The 16362-nt window shown below is 39.7% G+C and overlaps 1 protein-coding gene across 1 annotated transcript; it reads left to right on the forward strand.

The window, feature by feature from the left end:
* The first annotated feature begins 10916 nt into the window (after positions 1 to 10916).
* Positions 10917 to 14261, forward strand: OR2K2 (olfactory receptor family 2 subfamily K member 2). The gene is made up of 2 exons (XM_005581084.4): positions 10917 to 11046; positions 13008 to 14261. Exon 2 carries the CDS (start codon positions 13057 to 13059, stop codon positions 14005 to 14007), a length of 951 nt encoding a protein of 316 aa, XP_005581141.3. The 5' UTR covers positions 10917 to 11046; positions 13008 to 13056; the 3' UTR covers positions 14008 to 14261.
* Positions 14262 to 16362: the final 2101 nt, after the last annotated feature.

Here is a 16362-nt window from a genome sequence, read left to right on the forward strand (position 1 = left end):
CTTTTCTCAGGACTTAATAGCTAATTTCTTTTGAGTGCTGAATAATGTTCTACTGGCTGCACATACCATTGTTTATCCATTCACCTACTAAAGGACATCTTGGTTGTTTCAAAGTTTTGGGAATTAAGAAAAAAGCTGCTATTAACATCCTTGTGCATGTTTTTTTGTATGGACATGTATTCAATTCCTTTGGGTAAACACCAATGGGCACAATTGCTGGATCATGTGGTAAAAGTATGTTTGACTTTGTAAAAAAGAAACTGCCAAACTGTCTTCTAAAGTGGCTGTCCCATTTGGATAAAAGTTTTAGAGTCAGTTTATTGTTATCTACAAAAGAACTTCCCATGATTTTGATTGGGATTGTATCGAATCTATAGCTCATGTTGGAAAGAGCTGATTTGTTTCTTTTTTTTTTTTTAATTATACTGTAATTTTTTGGAATACATGTGCAGAACGTGCAGGTTTGTTACATAGGTATACATGTGCCATGGTGGTTTGCTGCACCCATCAACTTGTTATCTACTTTAGGTATTTCTGTTAATGCTATCCCTCCAGAACAGGCACCGGTGTGTGATGTTCCCCTCCCTGTGTCCATGTGTTCTCATTGTTCAACTCTCACTTATGAGTGAGAACATGCAATGTTTGGTTTTCTGTTCCTGTGTTAGTTTGCTGAGAATGATGATTTCCAGCTTCATCCATGTCCCTGCAAAGGACATGAACTCATCCTTATTTATGGCTGCTTAGTATTCCATGGTGTATATGGGCCACATTTTCTTTATCCAGTCTATCATTGGTGGGCATTTGAGTTGGTTCCAAGTTTTTTGCTATTGTGAACAGTGCTGCAATAAACATATGGGTGCATGTATCTTTATAGTAGAATGATTTATAATCCTTTGGGTATATACCCAGTAATGGGATTGCTGAGTCAAGTGGTATTTCTGGTTCTAGATCCTTGAGGAATCACCACCCTGTCTTCCGCAATGGTTGAGCTAATTTACACTTGTATCAACAGAGGAAACGCGTTTCTATTTCTCCACATCCTCTCCAGCACCTGTTGTTTCCTGACTTTTTAATGATTGCCATTCTAACTGGTGTGAGATGGTATCTCATTGTGGTTTTGATTTGCATTTGCATTTCTCTGATGACCAGTGATGATGAGCAGTTTTTCATATGTCTGTTGAGTGCATAAATTTCTTCTTTTGAGAAGTGTCTGTTCATGTCCTTTGCCCACTTTTTGATGGGGTTGTTTGTTTATTTTTCTTGTAAATTTGTTTAAGTTCTTTATAGATTCTGGATATTAGCCTTTGTCAGATGGATAGATTGCAAAAATTTTCTCCCATTCTATAGGTTACCTGTTTACTCTGGATAGTTTATTTTGCTGTGCAGAAGCTCTTTAGTTTAATTAGACCTCATTTGTCAATTCTGGCTTTTGTTGCCATTGCTTTTGGTGTTTTAGTCATGAAGTCTTTGCCCATGCCTATGTCCTGAATGGTATTGCCTAGGTTTTTGTCTAGGGTTTTTATGGTTTTAGGTCTTATGTTAAAGTCATTAATGCATCTTAAGTTAATTTTTGTATAAGGTGTAAGGAAGGGGTCCAGTTTCAGTTTTCTGCATATGGCTAGCCAGTTTTCCCAACACCATTTATTAGATAGGGAATTCTTTCCCCATTGTTGTGTATGTCAGGTTTGTCAAAGATCAGATGGTTGTAGATGTGTGATGTTATTTCTGAGGCCTCTCTTCTGTTTCATTGGTCTATGTATCTATTTTGGTATCAGTACCATGCTGTTTTGGTTACTGTAGCCTTGTAGTATAGTTTGAAGTCAGGTAGTGTGAAACCTCCAGCTTTGTTATTTTTGCTTAGGATTGTCTTGGCTATGCAGGCTTTTTTTTGGTTCCATATGAAATTTAAAGTAGTTTTTTCTAATTCTCTGAAAAAAGTCAATGGTAGCTTGATGGAGATAGCATTGAATCTATAAATTACTTTGGGCTATATGGCCATTTTCATGTTATTGATTCTTCCTATCCATGAGCATGGAATGTTTTTACATTTGTTTGTGTCCTCTCTTATTTTCTTGAGCAGTGGTTTGTAATTCTCCTTGAAGAGGTCCTTCACATTCCATATAAGTTGTATTCCTAGGTATTTTATTCTCTTTGAAGCAATTGTGAATGGAAGTTCATTCATGATTTGGCTCTCTGTTTGTCTGTTACTGGTATATAAGAATGTTTGTGATTTTTGCACATTAATTTTGTATCCTGAGACTTTGCTGAAGTTGCTTATCAGCTGAAGGAGATTTTGGGCTGAGATGGTGGGGTTTTCTTAATATACGATCATGTCGTCTGCAAACAGAGACAATTTGAATTCCTGCCTTCCTGTTTGAATACCCTTGATTTCTTTCTCTTGCCTGATTGCCCTCGCCAGAACTTCCAACACTATGTTGAATAGGAGTGGTGAGAGAGGGCATCCCTGTCTTGTGCCAATTTTCAAAGGGAATGCTTCCAGTTTTTGCCCATTCAGTATGATATTGGCTGTGGGTTTGTCATAACTAGCTCTTATTATTTTGAGATACGTTCCATCAATACCGAATTTATTGAGAGTTTTTAGCATGAAGGGCTGTTGAATTTTATCAAAGGCCTTTTCTGCATCTATTGAGATAATCATGTGGTTTTTGTCATCGGTTCTGTTTATGTGATGGATTACGTTTATTGATTTGCGTATGTTAAACCAGCCTTGCATCCCAGGGATGAAGCCCACTTGATCGTGGTGGATAAGCTTTTTGATGTGCTGCTGGATTCAGTTTGCCAGGATTTTATTGAGGATTTTCACATCGATGTTCATTAGGGATATTGGCCTGAAATTTTCTTTTGTGTTGTGTCTCTGCCAGGCTTTGGTATCAGGATGCTGCTGGCCTCATAAAGTGAGTTACGGGGGAGTCCCTCTTTTTCTATTATTTGGAATAGTTTCAGAAGGAATAGTACCAGCTCCTCCTTGTACCTCTGGTAGAATTCTGCTGTGAATATGTCTGGTCCCAGGCTTTTTTTGGTTGGTAGGCTATTAATTACTGCCTCATTTTCAGAACTTGTTATTGGTCTATTCAGATATTTGACTTCTTCCTGGTTTAGTCTTGGGAGGGTTATGTATCCAGGAAATTATCCACTTCTTCTAGATTTTCTAGTTTATTTGTGTAGAGGTGTTTATCGTATTCTCTGATGGTAGTTTGTATTTCTGTGGGATTGGTGGTGATATCCCCTTTATCATTTTTTATTGTGTCTATTTGATTCTTCTCTCTTTCTTGTTTATTAGTCTGGCTAGTGGTCTATCTATTTTGTTGATCTTTTCAAAAAACCTGCTCCTGGATTTATTGAGTTTTTGAAGGGTTTTTTGTGTCTCTATCTCCTTCAGTTCTGCTCTGATCTTAGTTATTTCTTGTCTTCTACTAGCTTTTGAATTTATTTGCTCTTGCTTCTCTAGTTCTTTTAATTGTGATGTTAGGGTGTCAATTTTAGATCTTTTCTGCTTTCTTTTGTGGGCATTTAGTGCTATAAATTTCCCTCTACACACTACTTTGTGTCTTAGAGATTCTGGTATGTTGTGTCTTTGTTCTCATAGGTTTCCTAGAACTTATTTATTTTTGCCTTAATTTTGTTTTTTACCCAGTAGCCAATCAGAAGCAGGTTGTTCAGTTCCCGTGTAGTTGTGCAGCTCTGAGTGAGTTTCTTTATCCTGAGTTCTAATTTGATTGCACTGTGGCCTGAGAGACTGTTTGTTATGATTTCTGTTCTTTTTCATTTGCTGAGGAGTGTTTTACTTCCAATTATGTGGTCAATTTTGGAATAAGTGCAATGTGGTGCTGAGAAAAATACATGTTCTGTTGATTTGGGGTGGAGAGTTCTGTAGATGTCTATTAGGTCCGCTTGGTCCAGAGTTGAGTTCAAGTCCTGAATATCCTTGTTAATTTTCTGTCTCGTTAATCTGTCTAACATCGACAGTGGGGTGTTAAAGTCTCCCACTTTATTATTATTGTGTGGGAGTCTAAGTCTCTTTGTAGGTCTTTAAGAACTTGCTTTATGAATCTGGGTGCACCTGCATTGGGTGCATATATATTTAGGATAGTTAGTTCTTCTTGTTGCGTTGATCCTGTTACCATTATGTAATGCCTTTGTTTATCTTTTTTGATGTTTGTTGGTTTAAAGTGTGTTTTATCAGAGTCTAGGATTGCAACCCTTCCTTTTTTTTTTGCTTTCCATTTGCTTGGTAAATCTTACTCCATCCCTTTATTTTGAGCCTATGTATGTCTTTGGACATGAGATGGGTCTCCTGAATACAGCACACTGATGGGTCTTGACTCTTTATCCAATTTGCTAGGCTGTGTCTTTTAATTGGGCCATTTAGCCCATTTACATTTAAAGTTAATATTGTTATGTGTGAATTCGATTCTGTCATTATGATGCTAGCTGGTTGTTTTGCCTATTAGTTGCAGTTTCTTTGTAGTGTCGAAGGTCTTTACAATTTGGTATGTTTTTTCAGTGACTGCTACTGGTTGTTCCTTTCCATGTTTAGTGCTTCCTTCAGGAGCTCTTGTAAGGTAGGCCTGGTGGTGACAAAATCTCTAAGCATTTGTTTGTCTGTAAAGGATTTTATTTCTCCTTTGCTTATGAAGCTTAGTTTGGCTGGATATGAAATTCTGGGTTGAAAATTCTTTTCTTTAAGAATGTTGAATATCGGCCCCCACTCTCTTCTGGCTTGTAGAGTTTCTGCAGAGAGATCTACTGTTAGTCTGATGGGCTTCCCTTTGTGGGTAACCTGACCTTTGTCTCTGGCTGCGCTGAACAGTTTTTCCTTCATTTCTACCTTGGTGAATCTGATGATTATGTGTCTTGGGTTTGCTCTTCTTGAGGAGTTTCTTTGTGGTGTTCTCTGTATTTCCTGAATTTGAATGTTGGCCTATCTTGCTAAGTTGAGGAAGTTCCTGGATAATATCCTGAAGAGTGTTTTCCAATTTGGTTCCATTCTCCCTGTCACTTTCAGGTACACCAATCAAACATAGGTTTGATCTTTTCACATAGTCCCATATTTCTTGGAAGCTCTGTTTGTTCCTTTTCATTATTTTTTCTCTAATCTTGTCTTCATGCTTTATTTCATTAAGTTGATCTTTAATCTCTGATATCCTTTCTTCTGCTTGATCGATTTGGCTATTGATACTTATGTACGATTCATGAAGTTCTCATGCTATATTTTTTAGCTTCATCAGGTCATTTATGTTCTTCTCTAAATTGGTTATTCTAGTTAGCAATTCCTCTAACTTTTTTTCAAGGTTCTTAGCTTCCTTGCATTGGTTTAGAACATCCTCCTTTAGCTCAGAGAAGTTTGTTATTACCGACCTTCTGAAGCCTACTTCTGTCAGCTTATCAAAGTCATTCTCCATCCAGCTTTGTTCCGTTGCTGGCAAGGAGTTGTGATCCTTTGGAGGAGAAGAGGCATTCTGGTTTTTGGAATTTTCAGCTTTTTTTGTGCTGGTTTTTCCTCATCTTTATGGATTTATCTTCCTTTGGTCTTTGATGTTGGTGACCTACTGATGGGGTTTCCGTGAGGACATCCTTTTTGTTGTTGTTGATGCTGTTCCTTTCTGTTTGTTAGTTTTCCTTCTAACAGTCAGGCCCCTCTGCTGCAAGTCTGCTGGAGTTTGCTGGAGGTCCACTCCAGACCCCGTTTGCCCGGGTATCACCAGCAGAGGCTGCAGAACAGCAAAGGTTGCTGCCTGTTCCTTCCTCTGGAAGCTTTGTCCCAGAGGGGCACCCACCAGATGTCCAGAGCTCTCCTGTATGAGGTGTCTGTTGATCCCTGCTGGGAGGTGTCTCCCAATCAGGAGGCATGGGGATCAGGGACCCACTTGAGGAGGAAGTCTGTCCCTTAGCAAAGCTCCATTGCTGTGCTGGGAGATATGCTGCTCATTCAGAGCTGGCAGGCAGGAATGTTTAAGTCAGCTGAAGCTGCACCCACAGTCACCCCTTCCCCCAGGTGCTCCATCCAAGGGAGATGGGAGTTTTATCTATAAGACCCTGACTGGGGCTGCTGCCTTTCTTTCAGAGATGCCCTGCCGAGAGAGGAGGAATCTAGAGAGGCAGTCTGGCTACAGCAGCTTTATGAGCTTTGGTGGGCTCCACCCAGTCTGAACTTCCTGGTGGCTTTGTTTACACTGTGAGGGGAAAACCACCTACTCAAGCCTCAGTAATGGTGGACGCCCCTCCCCCCATCAAGCTTGAGCGTCTCAGGTTGGCTTAAGACTACTGTGCTGGTAGTGAGAATTTCAAGCCAGTGGATCTTAGCTTGCTGGGCTCCATGGGGGTGAGATCTGCTGAGCTAGATCACTTGGCTCCCTGGCTTCAGCCCCTTTTCCAGGGGAGTGAACAGTTCTGCCTCACTGGTGTTCCAGGTGCCAGGTTCCGGGTTCCTGGGGTCTGAAAAAAAACTCCTGCAGCTAGGTTGGTGTCTGCCCAAACAGCTGCCCAGTTTTGTACTTGAAACCCAGGGCCCTGGTGGCGTAGGCACCCGAGGGAATCTCCTGGTCTGCAGGTTGCAAAGACTGGGAATAGTGCAATATCCGGGCTGGAGTGCACCATTCCTCACAATATGATCCCTCACAGCTTCCCTTGGCTAGCAGAGGGAGTTTCCCAAGCCCTTGTGCTTCACAGGTGAGGCAACGCCCCACCCTGTTCCAGCTCCCCTCCCTGGGCTGTACCCACTGTCTAACCAGTCCCAGTGAGATGAACCGGGTACCTCAGTTGGAAATACAGAAATCACCTGCCTTCTGGGTTGATGTCGCTGGTTGCTGCAGACCAGAGCTGTTCCTATCTAGCCATCTTGCCAGGCCCGTTTGGAAAGAGCTGATTTTTTGATCTTCTTTGATTTCATTTATCAGAGTTTTATAGTTTTCCTTATATAGATCATGTACATATTTTGTTAGATCTATGCCCAAGTATATCACTGTGGGGGAGGGACGCTAGTGTAAACAATGTTGTGTTTTTAATGCAAATTCCATTTCTTTTTTGCTTGTATACAGGACAGCAATTGACTTTTGTTCATTAGCCCTGTTTCCTGAAACCTTACTGGAATTGCTTATTGTTAGTTCCAGCAGTTTTTTGTTGATTCTTTCAGATTTTCTCCATAGAGGGTCATCTCGTTGTCAATTTTCTTCTAAAATTCTTGTTGTCTTGCTGTATGGTGGTGGGAGGGATTTGTTGTGAGTGCTGACTTTTAGAAAAATAAAGTTTCAAGATTAATATTATTAAAACTTCAAGTCATTAGCTATCATGTTTCGTATGTTTTACAATCAAACAAGCCTATTGGATTTAGCCAGTTTCACTATTCCAAGCTCATGCTATTATGGGCTACTGTAGCCCATTATCCCCAAAATATAATCCTACCACTTAATTAGCTCTGTTTTATATGTTTATATTATTCAATATAGTTGTTGTTCCTTCTTTTCCTAAGAAGGAAACAATTTGCTTATTCATATGGTAGGACCAAGTTCTTCTGAGGGTCTTCTTTCTGGAAATTTGCCATCAGTGATCCAGAGTAAATGAGCTGTCATAAGAACACAGAAAATATGGAGGCTGCATGACTTGCAAAAAAATGTGGCAATAAGTGCATCTTCTCTCCACACATAATTTTTAAAAACCAAATTTTTACCAATGATTTGAGGGTAAATTGGAGACATTTTGCCCTTTTAACACTAAATGCTTCAGTCTGTATTTCCTAAGAACAAGAGCATTATCTTACATAACCACAGTACAGTCATCAAGACCAGGAAATTTGATATTCATAGAATATGAATATCTAATCCCCAGGCCATATTCAAATGTTGTCGATTGTCCTAATAATGTCCTTTATAGCCCATTTTTTCCTGATTTAAGATTCAATGCTGGCCGGGCGCGGTGGCTCACGCCTGTAATCCCAGCACTTTGGGAGGCCGAGACGGGTGGATCATGAGGTCAGGAGATCAAGACCGTCCTGGCTAACACGGTGAAAACCTATCTCTACTAAAAATACAAAAAATTAGCCAGGTGTGGTGGCGGGTGCCTGTAGTCCCAGCTACTCGAGAGGCTGAGGCAGGAGAATGGCGTGAACCCGGGAGGCGGAGCTTGCAGTGAGCTGAGATCGCGCCACTGCACTCCAGCCTGGGTGACTGAGCAAGACTCTGTCTCAAAAAAAAAAAAAAAAAAAGATTCAATGCTGGGGCATGCATCGTATTTAGTTGTCCTGTCTCTTTCAGGTATGGAACATTTTCTTGGTTTTTCTTTTTGTTTCCTGATTGTGACACTTTTTTAAAAAAATTAGGAGTTTTTAAATTTTATTATTTCTTCTTTTTTATTTCAGTAGGTCTTGGGGGAACAGGTAGTGTTTGGCTACATGGATAAGTTCTTTATTGGTGATTTCTGAGATTTTGGTATACCAATCAGTGTACACTATCCCCAATATGTTGTCTTTTGTCGCCTAGTCCCCCATCCTTTCCCCTGAGTCCCCAGAGTCCACTGTGTCATTCTTATGCCTTTGCATCCTCATAGCCTAGCTCCCCCTTATGAGTGAGAACATAGGATGTTTGATTTTCCATTCCTGAGTTACTTCACTTAGAATACTGATCTCCAATTCCATCCGAGTTGCTGCAAATGCCATTATTTCGTTCCTTTTTGTGGCTGAGTAGTATTCCATGGTATGTGTGTGTGTGTATATATATATATATATATATATATATCACATTTTCTTTATCCACTCATTGATTGTTGAGCATTTGGGCTGGTTCCATATTTTTGCAATTGTGAATTGTGCTGCTATAAACATATGTGTGCAAGTATCTTTTTTGTATGATGACTTTTCCTCTGGGTAGATACCCAGAAGTGGGATTGCTAGATCAAATGGTAGATCTACTTTTAGTTCTTTAAGGAATCTTCACACTGTTTTCCATAGTGGTTGTACTAGTTTACATTCCAACCTGCAGTGTAAAAGTGTTTCCCTTTCATCCCATCCGTGCCAACATCTATTAGTTTTTGATTAAGGCCCTTCTTGCAAGAGTAAGGTGGTACTGCACTGTGGGTTTGATTTGCATTTCCCTGATAATTAATGATGTTGAGCATTTTTTCATATTTATTGTGGCCATTTGTATATCATTTTTTGAGAATTGTCTGTACTTTTGGAAAGTATAGACTGATTATGTTGCATGATATCCCTACATTTAGGTTTGTCTGGTTTACACTCATGGTTAGATTCTGGTGATTTAATTTTGATGGGAATACCGCAGAAGTGATAATGTGTTCTCAGTACCTCGTATCAGAATGTACATGGAGTCTATTTGTCCCAATATTGGTGATGTTAACATGATTACCCTTCAGGCCTCCCCACCGTAAAGTTATTATTTTATCTTTAAACTTACTAAGTAATTTGTGGTGAGATATTTTGACACCATGTAAATACTCTGTTCATCCAACTTTTACCTTCAACAACGACACTGCCTACATTAACCTAATACAACATTTTACCTATGGTAATCTATTGCCTACAAAACCCTTAACTGTGATTGATTATTTTCTAACATCATTCCTCTATATTTATAATTTTTGGCATCCTACTGTGAGGAAGAGCTTCCTATTTCTATTTATTTACATCATAATGAATACGTACATTTTTATATTATTCTATGAATTATGATCAATTATCATTTTTATTTTGATGCTTCAAATAATCTGTCCTAAATTTAGCAATGGGAGCTTCACCAAGTGGGTGTCTATGACCCTTTGCTATATCTCTACCATTCTTTGCATATTTCTTATTTTCTTGTTCGATAAGATACACTAAGTTAATCTTGTTCTTTCCATATCCTAGCTCTGGTATTAGTCATTTTTCCAAGGAGCCATGTTTCCTGCTAGTTGAGAATGGTGTTTAGAAACTAATATCTGGGGCCGGGGATGGTGGCTCACGCCTGTAATCCCAGCACTTTGGGAGGCTGAGGTGGCTGGATTGCTTAAGCTCAGGAGGTTGAGACCAGTCTGGCCAACGTGGTAGAGACCCGTTTCTACCAAAAATACAAAAATTAGCCCAGCGTGGTGGCACATGCCTGTAGTCCCAGCTACTCAGGAGGTTGAGGCAGGAGAATCCCTTGAACCTGGGAGGCGGTGGTTGCAGTGAGCCAAGATCATGCTACTGCACTCAGCCAAGATCATGCTACTGCACTCCAGCCTGGGTGACACAGCCAGACCCTGTCTCAAAAACAAAACAAAGATCTAGGACGTGCCCATTACTACCGAGGTTTCATTGCTTTGCAATCCTCTCAGTATGGGTATACTGAATAACATTTCTGATCACTTGTTGGGGCAGTCAGTGATTTCTCTGCGGCTTTAAAAAGTAAATGTTCTTTCCCTAATTTCTGAAAACCAGGAATTAAATTCACAATTGCACAAAATGTATTTTAGGGACATCTTTTCTCTGTATTCTGTTAAGTATTCTACACTGAAATCATTCATAAAAAAATCTTGACATAGCTAAGGATTGACAAGAAGAAAGCAAATAGAAAACTTTGTTTTCTGAGTTTTCCAAAGTATTTTGGAGGAACTGTGTGGTTCACTCTCTATTTGACTTTTTAAAAGTTTGATATAATTGGATCTTTGGGACAATATCCCTGAAGGAGCTGAAGTTTCAAACCTCTGTATATTATAACTGCTGAACTCTAAATTGTTCAGGGACAACAGGTATTCCCCCAAAACAACAAATGATTTAAATTGGCCTAATATTTCAGTTGCTATCTTTTGATATTTTTAGTTATGGCAGTAAGAGTTAACAATTTTGAAAGAAATGAATTGCACTATTGTTTTCTACATAACATTTAACATTTTAAAAAGTGAATTAATTTATTATTTCTTGGACATAGTTAACTTTATGAAGTGCATCATAAAACAACATTTTATTTGAAGTCGGTGACAGGGAATTCAGATGGGAGGGCCAATTCTTCTTGGCTACTACTAAATACTTCTTAAATAACAGAAAAGATCAGATCTCAGGTAACTGGGCTGATTTTTTTCATTTAAAAACTTTTATGCTTGTTAGTCTTAACAGTGGCACAAAAATTAAGCTTCTTCGAAGTAATGCTTTATAATAATCTAATAATTTTTTATTATTAGAGAAATCTATTAAATCTAAAACTTGGCAGAGAAATTTGTAAGATGAAAGCAATGTTTAAGGACATTTGTATTTGAAAATACGAAAGACTCAGTGGAGAAAGAAAACGGTTGAAGGTTTATTAAAAGGCAATATGAGTGAAGAAGCAAGGTAAGTTTTCTGTAGTAATTTTTTGTTAATAATGTGAAATGTAAGAAAAAAAATAATGCTTTGTTTCTGGCTGCCCTGCTAGAAACTAGTTTTGCCCTGCAGCGATCCCTCTGTGGGAATCTCATTGATCACAAGTGAAATTCTGGCGGTGCTAAAGTTAGTTTGCACAAGTTCACTGCTCATGGATATGATCATGACGGTGGTCAACATTCTTCTCTTGCCAATTCCAGTGTTCTTGTTTATAACTATGTGCTCTGTAATCTTTTTTTTTTTTTTTTTTTTTTAAGACGGAGTCTCGCTCTGTTGCCCAGGCTGGAGTGCAGTGGCACGATCTCCACTCACTGCAAGCTCTGCCTCCCGGGTTGACGCCATTCTCCTGCCTCAGCCTCCCAAGTAGCTGGGACTACAGGCGCCCACCACCATGCCCCGCTAATTTTTTGTATTTTTAGTAGAGACGGGGTTTCACCGTGTTAGCCAGGATGGTCTTGATCTCCTGACCTTGTGATCTGCCCGCCTCGGCCTCCCAAAGCGCTGGCATTACAGGCGTGAGCAACCGCGCCCAGCCTGTAATCTTATTTTCAAAGAGATCTTATGGTAATCTTCCAAGGGAATTTAGTTTCTGCATTTCCTGTATATATGGGTTTTCATGTATTGCCTGGCTATAATTTTTAGAACTCTTCACACACTCACAAAGATATGGGGCTCAACAATGAATGAAATTGTACAGTGGATGTATTAGTATTAAATGTGTTAGTATTAAATTGTGTGACATAAGCTGGCTCTTAAATATAATCACAAATTAGTATCTACAATGCTTCGAGCATTGACTACATTGTAGTCCTTTTTGAAACCAGTGTACAGCCCCCCCAACTGTTAGCTGGAAAGGGTAGAGTTCATTTAGACCCAGTGCCTCCGCATATGAAGTTGGTTTAATTTTTGTTTTTTTTTTTTTGAGACAGAGTCTCACTGTCACCCAGGCTGGAGTGCAGTGGCGCAATCTCGGCTTACTGCAACCTCTGCCTCCCTGTCTCAGCCTCAGCCTCCTGAGTAGCTGAGACCACAGACGTGTGCCACCACATCTGGCTAATTTTTGTATTTTTCGTAGGATTTCACCATCATATTGCCCAGGCTGGTCTAACTCCTGAGCTCAAGCAATCCACCCGCCTCCGCCTCCCAAAGTGCTGGGATTACAGGCATGAGCCACTGTGCCCGGCCTAAAATTTATTTGTTTCTTTCAAGGTTCCTCCTCTTCTTTTAGTGAAGATCAATATTGCTTTTTATTGTACATTTTATTGTACATTAAATGTACAATGTACATATTGTACATTTCTTTTCTCACTTATCTGCATTACTTTTCTGATTTGAGCTCAATAACTTCTTCAATGTACATTCATATTTTTCCTCATTCAGTCACTTTCAAATCTTTATTAAAGACCTACTGCGTGCTAAGGATAGGTTTAGGAGCTCAGATTCAAGTATTAAATATGTATATTGTTTTTTTCAAATTTGCTGTTTTCTAAATTTTGTTGTGGAAGAATCAACTTATATAGATCAAACCTGCTTCCCCCCTTACATCAATAAACACACTGTCCTGTCATTTCTTGTAGTAAAATTGCATTTATAATAATAGTGAAAATGTTTGAGAGTATTTCCTAACTTTATTCACACTTTATTCATTTCTTTATGTCCTCAGGTTAAATGAAGGGAGTAATACTGGAATAAATATAGATGAAAGAAAGAAAATGGAAAGAGAAAACTTCACCATTTGGAGCATTTTTTTCTTGGAGGGATTTTCCCAGTACCCAAGGTTAGAGGTGGTTCTCTTCGTCTTCAGCCTTGTAATGTATCTGGCAACCCTCTTGGGCAACAGCACTCTTATTTTAATCACTATCCTAGATTCACGCCTTAAAACCCCTATGTACTTATTCCTTGGAAATCTCTCTTTCGTGGATATTTGTTACACATCTGCCTCTATTCCTACTTTGCTGGTGAACTTGCTGTCATCTCAGAAAACCATTATCCTTTCTGGGTGTGCTGTACAGATGTATCTGTCCCTTGCCATGGGCTCCACAGAGTGTGTACTCCTGGCCGTGATGGCATATGACCGTTATGTGGCCATTTGCAACCCGCTGAGATACTCCATCATCATGAACAGGTGCGTCTGTGCATGGATGGCCACGGTCTCCTGGGTGACGGGTTGCCTAACTGCCCTGCTGGAAACCAGTTTAGCTCTGCAGATACCCCTCTGTGGGAATCTCATCGATCACTTCACGTGCGAAATTCTGGCGGTGCTAAAGTTAGCTTGCACAAGTTCATTGCTCGTGAACACGATCATGCTGGTGGTCAGCATTCTCCTCTTGCCAATTCCAATGCTCTTAATTTGCATCTCTTACATCTTCATCCTTTCCACTATTCTGAGAATCAGCTCAGCAGAAGGAAGAAACAAGGCTTTTTCTACCTGTGGCGCCCATTTGACTGTGGTGATCTTGTATTATGGGGCTGCCCTCTCTATGTACCTAAAGCTTTCTTCATCAAAGGCACAAAAAATAGACAAAATCATCTCGTTGCTTTATGGAGTGCTTACCCCTATGTTGAACCCCATAATTTACAGTTTAAGAAACAAGGAAGTCAAAGATGCTGTGAAGAAACTGCTGGGCAAAATACCATTGCATCAAACACACGAACATCTCTGATTGGGTCCCTATGGTTTTACCAGAGATGTGCCCCTGGCAGAGCTCACCAGAGAAATTCTAGACAACATACAACCTCTTAGAACTCTAATCGGATCTTACCTCTATATAATTTCATAATTATGAGATGCGTACACAGAGTGATTGCCTATTAACAATAGTAGGTTTCAATTTGCATTTGTTAATATTTCCTTTTTGTGTTTTGCGGTTGTGAGGTTTTGAGTTATAGAGTCATCAAATGTTCGCTCCAGAAGAAATCTTGTGTATCTTCTGTGCTTTAACCCTTTCTCAAATGAGGTGGGAGCATAAAGAAACAAATAAAGACTGGCCTTGATTGTGCAAGTGAGAAAACAGAATTTAAAAATATAAAAGACTAGCTCAACATCACACAACTGTAGAACTGGGACTACGACATCCTTCCGATTTCTTGGCCAGACCTTGTTTTACCACATGGGGGTGGCTCTCTAATTACCCTTCATTATTCCAGACTCCTCATTAAAACTCCGTATCTCCCTGAGTAAGGCATTCAACGATGCCTACTTGATTTTTCCACTTGCCAGCCTTGCTTTTCTAAGCACATAAAGATGCAAATTGTATCTGCTTTTATGCCAGTATACTACTCATATACTAATTAAGTCTTTTTCATTCATGCTTTTCTTTTTTCTTCATTGGATGATTGACTTCACAGGGACAAGTATTCCTGTTATTTTGTACCTTTTCTGTTTACAGCAGTCATTCAATAAATTAACACATTTATCAGCTTTACACCAGTCACTTTGAGAAGAAAGTACCACTTGGGAAATTACAAAGAAGAAACAAGGGCAATGAGGTATATTGCTTTATAAATACTTAAACATTATAGAGACAATATTTATATTAGTTGTTTTAAATCTTTTATTTGCATACAAATATTGCTTGTTAAAAATGCCTTCACTCCCAGATATTCTGAGTCAGTGACTCTAGGGTGGTTCCTCAATAATCTGTAGTTATAGGTGGAGCCCCAAGAAATTCTGATATAGATTGTGTGGTGACCATACATTGGGAGACGTTATTTCCAGCAAAACTTTATCTTTCAAAAAGAAAAGTAGGGTTAGTTCTTGTTTCTCTCTTTTTCCTTTTTTATTTGATTTTTTCCTTCATTCTTTCTGCCTCCATGTGTACCTTCTTACTTGTCTATCTCTACTTCTAGAGTAGAGAAGGGAAGAGGGTTTTGACTGGAGGAATGTAAACTCACTGGCCAAATTAAAAATATAAAATACTTTAAAAGTTTTAGCATTAGATGTTGACTTTTGGATTACTTAACTCTAGCATTAGGAGAAATACCTAATGTAGATGACAGGTTGATGGGTGCAGCAAACCACCATGGCATGTGTATACCTATGTAACAAACCAGCATGTTCTGCACATGTATCCCAGAACTTAAAGTATAATAAAAAAAATAAAAGGCCGGGCGCGGTGGCTCAAGCCTGTAATCCCAGCACTTTGGGAGGCCGAGGCGGGCGGATCACAAGGTCAGGAGATCGAGACCACAGTGAAACCCCGTCTCTACTAAAAATACAAAAAATTAGCCGGGCGCGGTGGCGGGCGCCTGTAGTCCCAGCTACTCGGGAGGCTGAGGCAGGAGAATGGCGGGAACCCGGGAGGCGGAGCTTGCAGTGAGCCGAGATCGCGCCACTGCACTCCAGCCTGGGCGACAGAGCGAGACTCCGTCTCAAAAAAAAAAAAAAAGTACATTTAGGACTTCTGTTACACGTCCCTAGATGTAAAGAAACTCGAAATAACCACATAGCAAAATTCTGGAGAGGAAGCAATGAAACAATTTCTTTTTTTTTTTTGAGAGGGGGTCTCACTCTGTCACCCAGGCTGGAGTGCAGTGGCACAATCTCAGTTCATTGGAACCTCTGCCTCCCAGGTTCAAGCGATTCTCCTGCCTCAGCCTCCCAAGTAGCTGGGATTACAGACATATGCCGCTATGCCTGGCTAATTTTTTGTATTTTTTGTAGAGGCGGGGTTTCCCCATGTTGACCAGGCTGGTCTCGAACTCCTGACCTCAAGTGATCTGCCCATCTCGGCTTCCCAAAATGCTGGGATTACAGGTGTAAGCCAATGTGCCTGACCAACAACGGGACAAATTTGATGCCAGATATTGCTGCCAAGAGACATTTGATAGTAGAGAATGGAATTATGTCCCCAGTAATGGTTTTGGAATGGTAAGGGAAAGCCGACAGGGAATCATTTATCCTAAAAGTAACTATGTTTCTTCCTAGATACCTCAATCTTCCCAATGCAATGGGCACAATCATTGCCTGGCAATTTTAGTGTTATGTTGCATTGTAATTTTGTAGTAGGCTTTTATTT

The sequence above is a fragment of the Macaca fascicularis genome, chromosome 15, assembly GCF_037993035.2.
Source record: "Macaca fascicularis isolate 582-1 chromosome 15, T2T-MFA8v1.1".
NCBI lineage: Eukaryota > Metazoa > Chordata > Mammalia > Primates > Cercopithecidae > Macaca > Macaca fascicularis.